The 18,098-nt window shown below is 48.6% G+C and overlaps 1 protein-coding gene across 1 annotated transcript in view; it reads right to left on the bottom strand.

Moving 5' to 3' along the window:
* The window catches only part of MAST3 (microtubule associated serine/threonine kinase 3), a 268,364-nt gene extending 252,369 nt beyond the window's left edge, over window positions 1-15,995 (bottom strand). Inside the window, exon 1 of the mRNA XM_085638360.1 lies at window positions 15,887-15,995. Within this exon, the coding sequence (XP_085494486.1) occupies window positions 15,887-15,925 (39 nt within the window). The 5' untranslated portion in view covers window positions 15,926-15,995. The remainder of the gene's footprint in view (window positions 1-15,886) is intronic.
* Window positions 15,996-18,098: the final 2,103 nt, after the last annotated feature.

The raw sequence follows: 18,098 nt of genomic DNA, 5'->3' as shown, positions 1-18,098 counted from the left end.
CCAAGAGTAGGCATTGACACTACTGAGGTAACACGTGCAGTGCCAAGATAGGCCGTGACATTACTGGGGTAGCACGTGCAGTGCCAAGAGTAAGCAGTGACACTACTGGGTTAGCACGTGCAGTGCCAAGATATACAGTGACACTACTGGGGTAGCACGTGCAGTGCCAAGAGTAGGCAGTGACACTACTTGGGTAGCACATGCAGTGCCAAGAGTAAGCAGTGACACTACTGGGGTAGCATGTGCAGTGCCAAGAATAAGCAGTGATACTAATAGGGTAGCACGTGCAGTGCCAAGATATGCAGTGACACTACTGGGGTAGCACGTGCAGTGCCAAGAGTAGGCAGTGACACTATTTAGGTAGCACATGCAGTGCCAAGAGTAGGCAGTGACATTACTTGGGTAGCACGTGCAGTGCCAAGATAGGCAGTGACACTACTGGGGTAGCACGTGCAGTGCCAAGAGTAGGCAGTGACACTACTTGGGTAGTACGTGCAGTGCCAAGAGTAAGCAGTGACACTACTGGGGTAGCAGGTGCAGTGCCAAGAGTAAGCACTGACACTACTGGGGTAGCACATGCAGTGCCAAGATAGGCAGTGACACTACTGGGGTAGCACGTGCAGTGCAAAGAGTAGGCAGTGACACTACTGAGGTAACACGTGCAGTGCCAAGATAGGCCGTGACATTACTGGGGTAGCACGTGCAGTGCCAAGAGTAAGCAGTGACACTACTGGGTTAGCACGCGCAGTGCCAAGATATGCAGTGACACTACTGGGGTAGCACGTGCAGTGCCAAGAGTAGGCAGTGACACTACTTGGGTAGCACGTGCAGTGCCAAGAGTAAGCAGTGACACTACTGGGGTAGCACGTGCAGCGCCCAGAATAAGCAGTGACACTACTGGGGTAGCATATGCAGTGCCAAGAGTAAGCAGTGACACAACTGGGGTAGTACATGCAGTGCTAAGATAGGCCATGACATTACTGGGGTAGCATGTGCAGAACCAAGAGTAAGCAGTGACACTACTTGGGTAGCACGTGCAGTGCCAAGATATGCAGTGACACTACCTGGGTAGCACGTGCAGTGCCAAGGTAGGTAGTGACACTACTGGGGTAGCACGTGCAGTGCCAAGAGTAGGCAGTGACACTACTGAGGTAGCACGTGCAGTGCCAAGATTGGCCGTGACATTACTGGGGTTGCACGTGCAGTGCCAAGAGTAAGCAGTGACACTACTGGGGTGGCACGTGCAGTGCCAAGATATGCAGTGCCACTACTGGGGTAGCACGTGCAGTGCCAAGGTAGGTAGTGACACTACTGGGGTAGCACGTGCAGTGCCAAGAGTAGGCAGTGACACTACTTGGGTAGCACGTGCAGTGCCAAGAGTAAGCAGTGACACTACTGGGGTAGCACGTGCAGTGTCAAGAGTAAGCAGTGACACTACTGGGGTAGCACATGCAGTGCTAAGATAGGCAGTGACACTACTGGGGTAGCACATGCAGTGCCAAGAGTAGGCAGTGACACTATTGAGGTAGCATGTGCAGTGCCAAGACTAGGCAGTGACACTATTGAGGTAGCACGTGCAGTGCCAAGATAGGCAGTGACATTACTGGGGTAGCACGTGCAGTGCCAAGAGTAAGCAGTGACACTACTGGGGTAGCATGTGCAGTGCCAAGATAGGCAGTGACACTACTGGGGTAGCATGTGCAGTGCCAAGATAGACCGTGACACTACTGGGGTAGCACATGCAGTGCTAAGATATGCAGTGACACTACAGGGGTAGCATGTGCAGTGCCAAGAGTAAGCAGTGACACTACAGGGGTAGCACATGCAGTGCCAAGATAGGCAGTGACACTACTGGGGTAGCATGTGCAGTGCCAAGATAGGCAGTGAAAGTACTGGGGTAGCATGTGCAGTACCAAGAGTAAGCAGTGACACTACTGGGGTAGCACATGCAGTCTCAAGAGTAGGCAGTGACACTATTGAGATAGCACGTGCAGTGCCAAGATAGGCAGTGACATTACTGGAGTAGCACGTGCAGTGCCAAGATATGCAGTGACACTACTGGGGTAGCACTAGCAGTGCCAAGATAGGCAGTGACACTACTGGGGTAGCACATGCAGTGCTAAGATAGGCATTGACACTACTGGGGTAGCACGTGCAGTTGCAAGAGTAGGCAGTGACACTTTTGAGGTAGCACGTGCAGTGCCAAGATAGGCAGTGTCATTTCATGGGTAGCACGTGCAGTGCCAAGAGTAAGCAATGACACTACTGGGGTAGAACGTGCAGTGCCAAGATAGGCAGTGACACCACTGGGGTAGCACGTGCAGTGCTAAGATAGGCAGTGGCACTACTGGGGTAGCACGTGCAGTGCCAATAGTAAGCAGTGACACTACTGGGGTAGCATGTGCAGTGTCAAGATAGGTAGTGACACTACTGGGGTAGCACGTGCAGTGCCAATATAGGCAGTGACACTACTGGGGTAGCACGTGCAGTGACAAGATGGGCAGTGACACTACTGGGGTAGCACGTGCAGTGCCAAGGTAGGCAGTGACACTACTGGGGTAGCACGTGCAGTGCCAAGAGTAAGCAGTGACATTACAGGGGTAGCACATGCAGTGCCAAGATAGGCAGTGACACTACTGGGGTAGCACGTGCAGTGCCAAGATAGGCAGTGACACTACTGGGGTAGCACGTGCAGTGCCAAGAGTAGGCAGTGACACTACTGGGATAGCACGTGCAGTGCCCTTACTTCCCGGTACCAGTCCCGGCGGTAATGACGCGCCTCGTGTACCGGGCCCTTACAGTGACAGCGAGCCCGCTCGTTCTGCTTTATGAAGCTGTATTTGAATCGTTTGCCGTTCAGCGCTGTAAGAGTTTAATTGCTGGTGCCTTCAGGGGGGTCATTTCCGGTTCGTGTACACATTCGTGGATGTCGAGTGGGGGGTCACCAGAGGAAGCGGCCACCACCCCTGGCCTGCCTCTTGGCACCGTGGCACTGCGCCGTGACACCAGCACGCGTTCTGTGCATCGATGCATTCATGTCTATTTCAAGCAACACTTTTACTGCTTAAACCTTCAAATTATGCGAGAATATATCACAGTGAGAAGGATTTTTGTCTTTCTCATGTTGAATAAGACATCAGGATCTATTCAACAAACTGAACGTAGTACTGGTCATTTTTGAGTGCCAGTCTAAAGGAGTTCATACGGTCTTCTGTTTAAACATACCACATACTGCTAATACACTGGCATGCATTTTTCAGCAAGCAGTTCTGTTTAGCTAAAAGTATAAGGGCCACATGCATCAAAAGAAAAACCGGTTGCAAGCGGTAGGCCCATAGGAATGACTGGGAAGCCATTCCTTAATTGTGACTTACAATTTGCGCGTCGCAATTAAGGAATGTGTAGGAATCGCTATTTTTTTAGCGATTCCTACATGCGTAGGCTTTTGCGATTCCATAGTTGCGATTCCTTAATAATCGCAATTAAGGAATCGCAAAAGCCTACCTTGATGCATCTGCCTCTTAACACCTTTTGCACTTGAGTTGGACATATGAAAAGATTTACACATGAGCTCCAAACAGATCTAGAATATATTAACATATTTGTGAGCAGAAAGTTGTATTTTAGGAACCCTTGTTCTGCTTCTGTGAACAGAGCGAAAGAACAGTTTAATGGTATTAAATGAATGCTCCTTAGCTGCAAACTCACAGGGGAATATCCATAGGTGCCTGTATGTGCACTGCTTTTTTTCATAGCATAGTTTGTAATACAGCACATGTACTTTAAATTCCTATGCATTCGAGTACAGGCATGTCTTTCTCCCCAACAAAGACCCCCTGTCCCCCCACTGCACGTTTGTGCCAAATTCTGATAGTTGTGGTAAGTCCTACCTTGCAGATCTCAAAAAAGATATTCTTGTATTTCTCTAAGACACTGTTTTGCTTTCTCAAACAAATGATTCTTTTACATTGTGTTTTGTTCCTACTTCAGCTGCACTATTTTACAAGAGGAGTAACACAGCGAGAGGTCGAGGAAATCAATGAGTGATCCTCCCTCTAATATGTCCTAGCAGAGACAGCCCTACCGACCCCCTCAAGGCGACCCTTTACTAAACTTAGAGTATACCTATATTGAAGAAACTCCCATGCGATGGCCTTTCAGAGGTCGCAAGATGTCCCTTCCTGTGATGACATAGGCCATCAGGTCAAATGTCACATGGCATCATTTCCTGTGATACTATTAGTGTCAATGGCCACATGATGCCTATTCTTTTAATGTTATTGTATAGGGGAAGGGGCGTGGTGACCTGGGGCAACTCTGCCCCATGCTCTCTTCTTGGAGAATGTGGCTTCTGCTGTGTGTGCTGCCAGTGTTGTTGTGTAGTTGGAGTGTGCTCCCCTGGGGAGAATGCCTGTCCCTCTGTGCTGTATAGAGAGTGCACCCCCCCATGGGAGGGTTGCCCATTTGCTGTATGGAGAGTAGACCTGGGTGGTGAATTCCGCTCCATTTGCAGAGTTTTCTGCGCTCCGCAGAGCACCTAGAGTTCTGAAAAACTCCAGTCCGCGAAGTGGAGCTTTTTCCTCACTTGTGCTTGTCACCGAGGGAGTGAAAAAAATCCAATGCTAGCCCACCTCCCTGTTCTCGTTGAGAAACCATCCGTTCGCATTGAGGAAGCTGCCGCACGATTAGAACATCTACTCGAGCTTCAGAAAGAAGCAGTGCCCTCTTGCGCTGCGCATGGTCTATTCGTGCTGATTGTCCAGCGCGGAATAAACACCCGGCGCTAAAGATTATCATGAATGGCGTGACCAAACGAACTCCACCACCTGTGGAACGCACGCAGTGGAGCGGAACTCTGTTAACTCCGCCCAGGCCTAATGGAGAGCGTCTGCTCTACAGGGTGGGAAGCCTGTTGTTCTGTGCTGTGTAGAGTGCCCCCCCCCCCCCGTGGGCTGTGTATTTGCTGCAGGGAGAGTGCACGCTCCGCAGAGTGGGAGCCTGTTGTTCTGTGCTGTGTAGAGTGCACCCCCCCCCCGGGTGGGCTGTGTATTTGCTGCAGGGAGAGTGCACGCTCCGCAGAGTGGGGAGCCTGTTGTGCTGTGCCGTGTAGAGTGCACCTCCCCCCCCGGGTGGGCTGTGTATTTGCTGCAGGGAGAGTGCACGCTCCGCAGAGTGGGGAGCCTGTTGTTCTGTGCCGGGTGAGAGTGAGGACTTCCCAGGGCGGGCTGGTCTTTCTGCTGCTCTAGAACTGCTCTACAGGGACTCCCCTGAGTGTGAGCGTGTGAGCATCTCCTGTGCTCCCCGGGAGCCCCTGCAGGATGCCGGCGGGGAGCATCAAGCCGAGCAGAAATAAAAGGCACGCTCCATAAATATTCAGACTCCAGTCCTGTGGGAGAAGGACCCGTGACGACGGCCTCTGGTTATTGTCACTTCAAAGAGAAGCCGCAAAGAAAGATGTGCTGTCCACTGGGGGAGCAGAACCCCCTCTCTGGCCAGAGAAACCCACATGTAGTTTGATAAAGGCAAGAGAGCCCCGCAGATTCCTGTGCTGGGTCAGCTCAGGGCTGAGATTGGGAGGTGTCGGAAGAAACCGCGTCCTTTCTACAAACTGAAAGCTGACATGTTAAGTGCACAGTGCTTTAAATGGGCCGGTACTGTCCGGAACAGAGTACCTGCACTTCTTCCATTTGAAAGGGAGAGCACCTGCACTTCTCAGGAGATACAGATACTCTTAAGAGTGAGTAATTCCACTTGATATTTCCATTTAATACACTGAATAGGTGTGTATGTATCACCGGTTATATACATGGTGAAATCTGAATGAGTAATAACAGGGGTTGAAGCACAATATCATGTTTACAGCTGGAAACATAACGACCAATGACACTAGATTTCCTGTGGGTAACTCTGGGCCTGATGCTGAGCTTTAGGGTACACTGTTGCAAACGCCCCCCTCATTTAGAGACGGGAGGACCTCAAGCACTCCATATACAGAACCCACAGCTCTATGCACTGGCATAATGAAAGTTGAGGGGGGCCCCTTGCAAGGTACATGAATGGGCCCCCGTTCCTGATTGAATCCGGAGCTCTTAGGATTGACTATTGTGCTGAGGGGGCCCCCTGAAGCTCAGGTCCCCCACACCGCGGGGGATGTGGAGGCCTGTGTTACACCACTGGCTGTACGTCACACTTCCTTTGATGGCCCAGGAAGTAGGAGTCATCAGAGAAGGACATCACTCCTAGAAGGAACCTGGCAGTGAGGGACAGGAAAAAACAAAAATGATCTGAACACCCTGCAAGAAAACTCTAAGTGTATGTAGGTAATTCGTTTTTTAGAAGTTTGAAAATGTAAAACGTTTGGTGGACGGCCTTTAAAATAGATTGCGGCAGTCTACCACACTCTTAGTTTGTGTCTCTACATTTCCCACCACTGGCTTTCCCTGACCTAGTGTTTTTTTCCTTTTAGTTCGAGCCTGCTTGCGAGGCATGCTCTATTCAGGTAGGGACTTGAAGCTCCACCCACTCTCCACCCATATTTTTCATTGGCTTGTGTCATTGTCCACTGTAAACTGTGGCTGTTCATTGGTCAATAGGCTTGGAAGTCCCTCCTTAGTACCCCCTTGTCTCATTTTGTAACCTCCCATGGTGACACCCCCCGTTGCGTCTGTTGTTGCACGGTAAACTTTAATTACAGCCTCCAAGCACTATTTTCTCTAATAGCTTTGTCCTGCCTGCAGTCAAGCACTCTCCTAACACTTTTTTTTAAACATTATAGCACAAACGCATTTGCAATGCAATAAGTTTCGCATTTGCGAGAGTTCAAGCTATTGGCATTGTAAATGACAATGCTCTTTTTTTTTTTTTTTTTTCAGAGTTTTATATAGCGCGAACTTGACCCGAATCCAATCAGGCATCAGAGCGCTTTACATAGCACCAGTTACATTACATGAGGACACATTCATTTTTTTTTTGTTAGGTACGGGGAGACTAAGTAATTTGCCCAGAGTCACAGGATGTTCAGCGTCATTGCCGAGACTCGAACCCGGTTCCCCAGGTCCGAGGTCGAGCGCCCTAGCCGTTAGGCCAACTCCTCTCCCTCTAACTCCTCTTTTATTTATCTGTATTCAAAGCAACACATAAATAAAAGGCATTGCCATTGACAATGCCAATAGCTTGAACTGTCGTAAATGCGAGACCTCTTGCATTGCGAGTGCTTGTCCTCCTTTGTAGGTGTCTCCCTGTCTCAGTGTTTGTGGACCTCTCAATTCTAAAGTTGGTGTATTGTGACCCCAGCGTTAATGTCTTTCTGTTCTCGATGCCACTGTTGGCCTGTCACATGATGTGTGTTGCTCTGTCTCCCACAATCTGCACCTCCTTGGCCAGTTGGTGTTTGACCCCCAAGTGCATGTATCAATATTAGTGTCTCTGTGTCTCCTGTACTAATGTTAGACCTGTCAGCCCTTTGGCAGTTTCCTCCTCATTTTTTTTATTATTTATGTCCCTTTCCCCCCTCCTCATTTTTTCTGTCTACCTAACTTTTGGGTGCTGATGTAGAGGTTCTGGGCGCCTCTCCCACATCACTTGAGGGAAAGACGCAAGGTGCTCCTCTGAGGAAAATAGATGAGGAAGGTGAGATGCACAAAATGGTGGCTCCAACTGTCACTTCAGCACCTGGGCCATGACTGCCATGAGAGGTTCCGGAACCTTCTGGGCCCTTCTGGCAAGTCAGGCCCAAGGTGATAAATAGAGGTGGCAGGAGGGCAGCCATTTTAGGATAGAGGGGACTGCGTGGCAAACAGGAGGAAGGCGCCTGTGTGAGGAGGTGGTTGTGCTGGAAAAGGAACGGACAGGTTTAAGGGCCTGCATAGATTTCCACTCCTGGTGACATCACCCCTAACCGTGCGACCGGGCCCTGAACGCAGTCGGAGATATGGTGATCAGCGTTATCTGGAGATCCAGTGGCCAGACTCCTTGAAAGAGGTCCAGGAGCAGTCTGTGACCGACTCCCTATCCTCATCCCCCAGGAAATAAGAGGGTTCTGGACTCTAAACTAGCTGCACTGAAGACGTCCGGGCACCCTTAATTTGGCCCCCCCCTTTACTCTTCCTCACCACGAGACCCTACCTGAAACGATCACCGCCGCCACCCCGAGATCGGAGGGCTCCTGTTGTCCTCTGGAGGTGGCTCGCGGCTGAAGGGAGTTTGCGAAGAGGCTTCCTGTGAGGAGCGGGTGAGGAGATTCGCCTGAGAGAAGAGAGGGACGCGACAGGCTTGGAGGCCGGCATCCTCCAATCACGTGAGAAGGGCCGTAGCGCTGCCCCTCTCTGCTGCCGGTAGCTAAGGAAGGCCGCGCCCCGTTTGACACGCTGTTGTGAAGGCAGCGGGCGCCTCCCACAACTGAGTCCGGATCGACCCGGGGCCTGGCCGGCTGGCCACGCCCCCCCCGGGATGTGAGGCCCATAGTGTTGGAGAGCGTCAAGGAAAGGCCAGCGACAACGGAGGACACCCGCCCAAAGAGTAAGCGTTGTTAGAGGCACTTCGGTGGGGGTGCCTAGAGTGACGCCCTCTGCCTCTACGGCAGGATTTCCCCATCGGGTGCCGTGAGTTCAGTCACCCTGGAACAGGACCCTTCAGTGCCGGATTCAGCGCTACTACTGAGGGGACAACCAGCGCGATCACAGTAAGCGGGGCACTAGAAGGTGGGGGTGGAAAGAGAGTCCCCGGAGGGCACCTGGGAGTACGCCGCAGCGGGCAGGAGTTGTCCTGATATCCATTAGGTTCAGTTACTGGGGAACACAGGCTCTTGGCAAATAGCACGGGGAAAGAGACTTGAATTAACACGAGACTGACCATTGGGGAATACAGCCCTCCCACACGGTGTTGAGGTGAAGCAACCTCCCATCCAGTGACAGCTTGAGTTCGAATACCATGTTGATGTAAATGTTATGAGTTGTTGGTTAGGAAATAAGCAGAGTACTGTAGTCCGTCTAGAATGAACCAATGAGTTGCCAGCCACAGTGAATGTCCAAGGTAGCGCCTAAAAGGCAGAGATTGGATAAATTTGGCAGTATAAGAGTCAGGCGGTATAGTTGGGAGGGGAACCATCGGATCGAATGTTTAGAAGGGACTAAATGCTCTTTTGAAATGTGATTTGAAGCACGTCCTGTAGGAATGTAACTAGGTCTCCAGATGCAAGGCGGGAGGGGAAGCTCAGAGGGTGTTTTAGAGACTACCTTATGAAATGTATTGTTGGATTAATTCTGTCATTTGAAAAGTAAGTGTAATGCATATTTCTGTCATGTGGAACTGAGAATTTCCGTAAAAGAAGTGAATTGGAAGAATTCAAGTAAACTTTAAAACTTGATCGGTGTAGTGTCCTTACTTTTGAGTGGTGCTGCGCAAGATTGCGGGCTAAGTGGGATGAAAGCATGAGAGGCCAAGTGGAGATGTACGCCTGTTGACCTCAGCCAAGCTACCCCAAGGACAGGAGGTCCAACAGTGTTTGACCCCCAAGTGCATGTATCAATATTAGTGTCTCTGTGTCTCCTGTACTAATGTTTGGGTTTTTCGGTGTCTCACAGTCCATTTCTCCCACACTTGACGTCTCCGTGTACCGTTGTTCTGGCGTCTCTGTCTCTCATTGGCAGTGCCACTGGAGTTATACACCATGGGCAGTGGTCGAAGTGGGAAGGATTGTCAAGGCACGGTGTGCCCCGACTTATTTAACTTAATAAAATCCGTTCCCCAACTTTTTTTTATTAAAAAAATGCATCCCCGGATGGCAGAAATAGCCAAGGCCTATAAATAAAGCACGTCCATTTGCGCCTGTTCGGAGACAGGCGGAGTGTGTACAGAAGGAAAAGGTCTCTGTCTCTTCCTTCCTGCCCAGACAAGACAATGACAGTGTCCACTTCTCCTGCTCTGCTGCTGCCCCTCCCACTTTCTCATTATGTCTTCCTCTTATTCCCTCTCTTTCGGTTTCTGTCTCGCTCCACTTTTTCTGATATTTTTCTATTCCAAAGTGCAGCCTCGGGACGGAGAGAAAAAAAAGGTTCAAAACACGAAAAAATAAATAAATAACTAAATAAAGCAAGACAGAGTGGTCACAAGGTGGCCAGATTGGTTTTATTCACACCCAAACTCATTTGCGCCACTTTGCCAAGTTTGCCAGTGAAGCGCTACTTTCGTTTTCTCATCTTTCTTTGAACGGAATTGTTTTCCCCGGGTGGGGAAGTGCACCATTCTGGAGGTACTGCAATGTCTAATTGATGCGTGGAGTGGAAAATGTTTAAGGTGATCCTTTTCAGCTGTTTTCCTTATTTTAGTTTATAAAATGTGTACCACGGTTCTGTGTTCAGGGATGTGGTCTTTGTAAACCATACTGCTTACGTTTTGTAAGGATATAAGCAATGGACATTGAAATGGGTGCCTTCCGGGCCCTGCAGTCATGTCCTTAACTTTTCAGGCAAAAATGCTCATTGTTTTCTGAATAGTGAGTGTAAAAGCGTCAAGGTGGCCGTGTTGTCCCTGCTTACATTTCACATGCTTTGCTCAATCTTGCATTCCACGATTGTATCCAGGTTGCACTATGGCAATGCCTTGTACATGGGCCTCCCTGAGAAACTAATCGGCCAGCTGCAGGTGACCATGAACGATGCAGCTAGGCTGATTTTCAGGCTCCCTAGAAGGGCTCATGCCACCCCTCTGTTGCATAAGTTGCATTGGCTCCCGGTCAAGCAGAGAGCAAAGTTCTAGGGCCTCTGCATTGCCCACAAAGCCGCATATGGTCAGACTCCTGGCTATATCAAGGAGCGCCTGGTGAGTTAGGCACCGGGACGCACACTGCGCTCATCCGAGGCAGGTTTTTTGGCTCACCCTCGGGCCAAAACTGCATCTAAAGGGGGCAGAGCTTTCTCTGTCCTAATTCCCCAACTCTGGAACGAACTGCCTGTGAACCTCCGTAAGGAACCTGCCCTCCTCCCCTTCAGGAAACACCTCAAAACCATTCTGTTGAGGGACGCTCTGGACAAAGTTCTGTCTGTTTGGTGCTCATCAGGGACGCTAGAGGGTATCTGAGCTCTTTCTCCAAGCGCTAAGAGACCTGCAGGTGATTATGTGCTATATAAACTATAGTTAACATAACATAACTTTCCCTAGGAGTGTTTGCTTTTTCCAGGATGTTATCACTTTTTTTTAGGCAGCATATTACTCTTGTCTAGTGCATAATTTGAATTGATTCGCATCCAGGTGTTTATAGTGCAGCACAATTGGGTTGTAGCTGAAGGCAGTGCGTGTTTTTCTCAGTGGGGCAGTATGGTGTTCAGTGGGTGAGAGGATGTGGCACTATGGCCAGAGCTGCCGAATTTGGAACTAGGGAACAAAGTTCAACCTTCATAACCAGTCCCCCAGACCACTGTCCCGAGGGAGCACATTCCTGTGCTAGACCTTAGAAGCCCTGGTGTCTTAGCATCATCAGGTGGACCCTAGCGGTGGCAAGTGTGGGTTAACCTTGAAGGCCTGTCCATCACAATCCACAATACTGACGTTCACTGCCAGTTGTGCGGGCAGGCCTACGAAGCAGCACACCCTAGAGCAACAGTGACTCTTTCACTGAGGTCACAGTACCCTTGAGGCCAGTCCGCCTCACCCATAGGTACCTCCATTGGCCTTGTTTCAGCAGTGGTAGCTGCAACTCACCAGGGATTGTAAATGCAGGATTTGCACGCACACCAAACTCAGTTTGCAAACTTCACAGTCTCTCTGCTGCATGCACAGGCATTTTTAACATATGCTGCCTGCTTTGGGGGCACTGGAATTTTGCAGCAATGGAGGACAAAATTATGCTGCAGTGTTGACTAAATTATGCAGCAAAAAGAGGCTGCAGCGTAATGTGGTACATGTTCCGATACTTAACTATTTTTACATCTTTACACTTACTAACAGTCTCTGCAAATATTGTGCCTCATTAGTACCAGTGGAACATACAAATGCAGCAGCGAGAAAGACGACCAGTCACCCTTTCCAAAGGGCCGTCCACTTCACAGCAGCACAAGTCACATTTTTTTGTTACTTTTGATCAGTTTGAGCTACAAACAATTTATTAGTTAAAATTGTCAGATTATGCAGCAGATGTTGTAATATGTGGCAAATATGGCAGAGGCATAATTATGTGGAAAAGATTTGCAAACTAGGATATTTTGCCATTCATGTTTGAACTGCACTTGTGGAAAAAGGGAGAAGTGCTGATGACATAAACTCCATGGACCAGAGACAAATGGCTTGCGATTCCACATTTAAGGATATTTGGGACATTCTGTGATTGGAAACGTATCCACTTTTTGAATGTATTTTACTGTCAATAACTCATATTAAACCTTAAATAAACATGTGTATCTATTGATTAAATTAAATTATATAATAAGCTGTAACTAGTCAGTGAAATGACAAAAAATATCAAAAATGAGGATGTTTTGCTCTGTCTGGCTCCGCCCACTGACCCAATCCTCATTTTACTCCCGCCCTCTTATTCTCCGCCCACATTTCCTCAACTTTTTTTACCCCACTTTGACCACTGACCATGGGAGGACAAAATTATGCAGTGGGGTTGACTAAATTGTGCAGTGTAGTGCTGCACATTTTGTGTTACTATTACCTCATTCTTTTGGCATTCTTACTGCTAACACTTTCTGGGCAAGGGTTTCATCTTAGTACCACTTTGACACCCAAATATAAAAAGAAGCAACAGAAAGGGGACCAGTCAACCTTTCTGAAGGGCCCACCACTGCTCAGCAACATGTGTACAAATGTTTTGAGTAACTTTTCATCCGTTTGAGCTAGAAACAACATCTTTTTCTGAAATCTGCAGATTATACAGCAGATAATAGATTATGTGGCAAATGCAGCATATCCATAATTATGTGGAAAATTCTGCAGCTGCGACATTGCATAAAACCAGTGGGCCAGCTCATAGGCTCTGTTTCCTTCTCCGAACATTAGTGCCTTCCACAGTCGGTGTCTCCCTCCCCCTGTGTTACTGTGTCTCTCTTTCGTCTATAACCAGGCCCTCCCTGTGGTATTTCATGTCTTCTGAAAAGTGTTAAAGCGTCGATGTCTCCCCTTGCTCTTTCAGTTTTTTCTCTTACCAGTTGTTTTTCTCCCTGCAAACCATGCCTAATGTTAATACACAGAACAATCGAGACACGCGGAAAAAAAGTAATGTGCACAAGATCACATGATTTGGCTAAGTGTATATAGCACACAAACATGTTATTATCACCCAAACTGTCTATGACTTTTTGAACTGTGGTTATTTTGCTGTGTACAGCAATTATTGTCGAAATGGTTATTAGTTTTGCTAAATAAAGTGTAGCCAAAAACTGGAGTAGGGAAGCTGGGGTTGAAACCCCGGCTCTTGAACTCAACAAGTACGAACTGGACCCACGTCCCGTCCTTTGGACGCCACACCACGGAAATGATCGCTATTAACGAAAAACCGTTTGCCAGATGCATAATCCAGATAGGAAGACAGCATTTCAAAGTACTTTGACTAGACACGCCAATACAGGAGTCCCATTGGCATGCACAAAGAGGACGGTTCAGTGAAAGCGAATGGCCAGATTATTTCAATGAAAAATGGCTTTATTGTTTTTATTTTTGTGTTTTTTCATTGTTGTTTTTTGGTTTTTATTTTATATGCTTTTATTTTCATTACAAGGTCCTGTTCTATTTTGACCTGTGACTAAAGTATCTTAGATTATTCCTACATGTAACATTTCTAATCCCGGCTTCCAGGCGGGGCCATTGGCTGATCTTGGACTAATGGTTTTACGTCCAGATGCCTGAGTTCCAGTAATGGTGTTCTACCACCACCCACCATTGACTGAAGTGTGTAATGACAGTCCAGCGAGGAGAACTTCCGGGGAGCTGGTGGAGATGTCAGCAGAAAGACGCGGTCACCATCAAGGGCGTGTGGGGGTTGCCACGGGTACAGTCAAATATAAGGACCAGACATACCACACACATACCGCATTATTACGTAAATGTAATACCTTTTATACACCGCAGAATTTTTTAATTTAACAAATTTCTTAATGCTTGCAATTCTTGGCACCAAAAAAACAACTATTATTTCCAAGATCACACAATTAGTCATGGTGTGAACTATGAAGCAATAAATAGAACCCAGGATTCTGGTCCTACACGAAAACTCAGTCTGTAAAACCCCATCTGCTTGGGAAAACCCAATACAGGAATAAGAAACCCACTTGCTATAGGACACGATTCCGGAAAGAAGAAACGGGAACATAAAAGATAAGAAATTGGGATACTTTGTTTGAGAGCTTATAGTGGGGAATTGAAAGCACTTACTAGAAAGTGCCAGCTGGTAAAAAGAGAGAAAACATGCATCTAACCCATGAACTATGCTTATAATAATACCCCACAGATAGAGTCCATGAGCTGTGCGTGTTATCGAAGCCCACAGACAAGTGTGAATATTCGACAAACGGAGCAGGTTATCATTGTTCAACCCATAGAGGTGTGTAAGAAAACATTCTGTTTCATGTCATAACATAACACGTGACAGCATGTTATAACACACAGCGCTTAATTTGTAGAAGAATGAATGCCGGTGCCCCAAGCTCTGATGAGAAGCCGGCGACATTAAATGTCAGCGCATCGAATACCAAGGCTGTGTGGTCTTGAGTACACCTCAGGCCTCCTTCGTCCATTACCAGACCCCCCCCCCCCCTTTTTATCTCACTCTTGCAGGATCCTGCTTTCTCCCTCTGTGGCGGTTTTTCCATCGTTCTCTCCCTCCTTCTGTCCCCTGTGTGTGTTTTCCTTCTCTTGTTCTCGTTTGTAAAATGTCTGATGAGGAAAAGTAAGCACCGGTCTAAAAAATGAGTGCAGGTGGACCACAGGCAACCACCGGCTCAAATTAAGCACTGGTAACATAGCAGAACCAGAGGGGTAGCTAGACTAGTTGCGGCATTCGGCAGGTAAGAGTGGTAGGGGCAGGCCCCGCCCCAAAACTTGTGCCGCTCGGGGCGGGTCGACCCCCCACCCACCCTTGCTACGCCACTGAGCAGAGCACTGCGAGACACATGACATATAGAAGAGAATACACAATTACACAACACGAACCAATACAGCCTAACAACACAAACTTCAGAACAACACCTAACATGAAGCCTGGGATAAACCTACTGGACACATATCACACCCAGTGACATAACACTACACCGGACACATGTACAATAGTCAGAGACATTGGAATTATTTATGGTATAATGCGGGCACAGCTTTTTTTTCACATAATTATGGATTTGCAGCATTTGCTACATAATCCATCATTGCTGCATAATCTGCTGATTTTAACAAAAAAAATGTTTCTAGCTCAAACGAAACATTACTAAAAAGTTCTCGCCCAATGGAAGATTCCTCGAAAAGGTTACCTGGCCACCTTTCAGTTTTTACTTTTGTATTTGAATGTTATACTGGTACTAAGTGGGTGAAATCTTTGCCCAGGCGGTATTACTATGTGTAAAAATTACAAAATATATATTAAAGTAATACTATTAAAAAATGTGCCACATATTTTGCATTTTCTTGAAGCATAATTTAGTCAACCCTGCCACATAATTTGGTGTTGCCCTGCCACATAATTCCAGTGGTTCTGATAGTAGAGCCGAACACAAACATGCCGGACACAGACAGGTACCTCACAACCTGGAATAACACGGAGTAGAGCGGTACATGCGGCACAAATTAGATTATCAAAGCGTGTCCCAGACACCTACTGTCGAAACCGCATAATTTACAAAGGTGACCTATTGGACTGTTTTCATGCCCCTCCCTCCATCCCCCAAGGTTATGCGGAACTCACCTGAAGCCCCCGCCGCCTCAGGATGCTGCATTCATCCATCGCCGCGCCCGCCGCCTCTTCCTCACTCCCGGTGCGTAAGGTGCGTCGTGCACCAGTCGTGCAGTGCACGGGGGTCACTCCCTGCGCGGAGCTCACTGAGGTGCCCCTCCTGCTCACCCCTGAACGGTACTCATGAAGGCGCCTCCTCTCCAGCCCGGTACTCACTGAAACTACCAACTGCTCATCTCTGCAGGGTAGTCACTGAAGGACCTTCCTTTCCATCCCTGACCGGTACTCCCTATCACTACCTCCTTTTTATCCTGCTCGGCATTCACTGAAGGCGCCTCCGCTCCACCCCTGAATAAGAGCCTTATTCCAGGGGGTCTTCTTTCCACTCATGCCCGGTTCTCACTGAGGGTGCCACCTGTTCAGCCGTGCACGAGGGCTCGCTGTATGTGCCCCTCTCTAGCCCTGCAGGGAGCTCGCGCCAGGGCCCCGCTGCCCCTCCAGCCCCGCTCCCTCTCTGCCAGCTCACTGGGCAGCAGCGGAGTGCCTGCCAGTACCCCATCGCCCCTGGATTGGCAGCAGGCAGTCAGCTGACGCGCCTCATGAATGAGCCGCAGCGCCTGCAGCCTGGCACTGGGAGGGTGGGCGCTGGAGCTGACGGACGGCTCCGCGGACGTGCGTGTCTGGCACCAGTGTCTGCAGTGATTGGGAAGGGTGTACGTGCCGCAGACGACCCGATCTGACCCGGCAGCCAATGCACGTGCGGCGTTCACTATCAGTGCGCCTTAATTCAGGATTGTTCTTTCAAGCGCTAGGAAGCTATGCCCGTCTTCTCTTCAATGACAAAGGCGCGTGGTAGCACAGAGCTGTGACCACCCAATGGCAAGAGCTGGGTCTACGTCACCATACCGTGGTCGAAATATCGACGTACAAATGTATTCCCTGAGCATTGCCCGGCGTCGCCATATGTTGAAGATAAATATAAAGAGAGACGTATACATTCACTATTCTTTCATCCGCATCTACTCCGTGCTTAGTTTGTAAAAACATAAGTGCCAGGGCCGTTGTCCTGAGGTCACTGCAGCTTGCACCACCCATCGCCCCTTCCAGCGCTGACATAAGTTGGCAGGGTATGCTCAGACGTGAGTCCCTTGCTCACTTTGCCACTGGATTCAAGCAAGCCTGGCTGACGACGGCTGAAATGCCAGAAACCGGTCCTAGGAAGCTTGTTTCCGGTCCAGGGAAGGCATGGCTTGGCAGTTCGTGCTGGACTGTTCCCATGAGGCACAGGGTCAAGACTGATTTGCATATGGCCATGTCTGAACTGGGGTGGCAGAGTGGGCTAAAGAACGGTGATGGATCAAACCCAGATCTGTTGACTGGGTGTGAGCGTGTGATTGGTTCTGATGCTCCGTCCATCACCACCCCCTTTTGTACAGCGCTGACAATGGCAGTACCAACACAACCATTAACCATCACACTCCTAGAAATGTAATAATTCAGACTATTCCAGCCCCTCAAATCGGTAAGAATGGTCTGGACAGCAGGCGTTAGTCGCTTTAATGTATATTGAACTAATAAACAATGATTGTTGTGTTCATCTTGAAAGTAGACAAGCAGTGCCACCATGTGGCAGACTGTTATAAGTGCCATTGTTGACAATTAACTGCTGGTACCAAGCACTGGAAACCACAGGCTCAAATTAAGCACTGCGTCTCCTTACCTTGTGATTTACTATCCTTAGCTCCGCATCTACCACATACCTTTGTGATGAAGCGCTCGCTGATATTCTGAATGGGACTTTTTTGTAGTTTGGTATCACAACCACAGTATTGTGATCCCTGCCAAACAAAAATAGGTATTAGCCACTGTCCAGGGTTGAGGTCTAGTGGGCATGGTCTGATCAAAAGAGGAAGTGTCTTGTAGGAGCTCTGCACATACAAGGCCAACGCCACTGGGACGACATCACAAGTCATTAGCAGCAGCGGTGCTTCGATGGTGCCTTTGTAAGGAGCCGGTGGGCGCAATCGTTGACAGTCTCAATATAAACTCAAGTTTGCAGCCATCATGGAATCCTATTTACCAACTGGACGCATTGCGTAGGTAGGGACTGGCGCACAATGGGGCCGGTTAGATGGCGTAAATGTAAACCACCGAGAGCTTTCGTCGTCTTTGGAGATACAAGCTCACCTCAGCTCATCGGAGACTTGCCACCATGATCAAACGG

This window comes from Triturus cristatus, chromosome 12 (assembly GCF_964204655.1).
Source record: "Triturus cristatus chromosome 12, aTriCri1.1, whole genome shotgun sequence".
In the NCBI taxonomy this organism is placed as follows: domain Eukaryota; kingdom Metazoa; phylum Chordata; class Amphibia; order Caudata; family Salamandridae; genus Triturus; species Triturus cristatus.
This window is presented reverse-complemented; position numbering and strand designations above follow the sequence as displayed.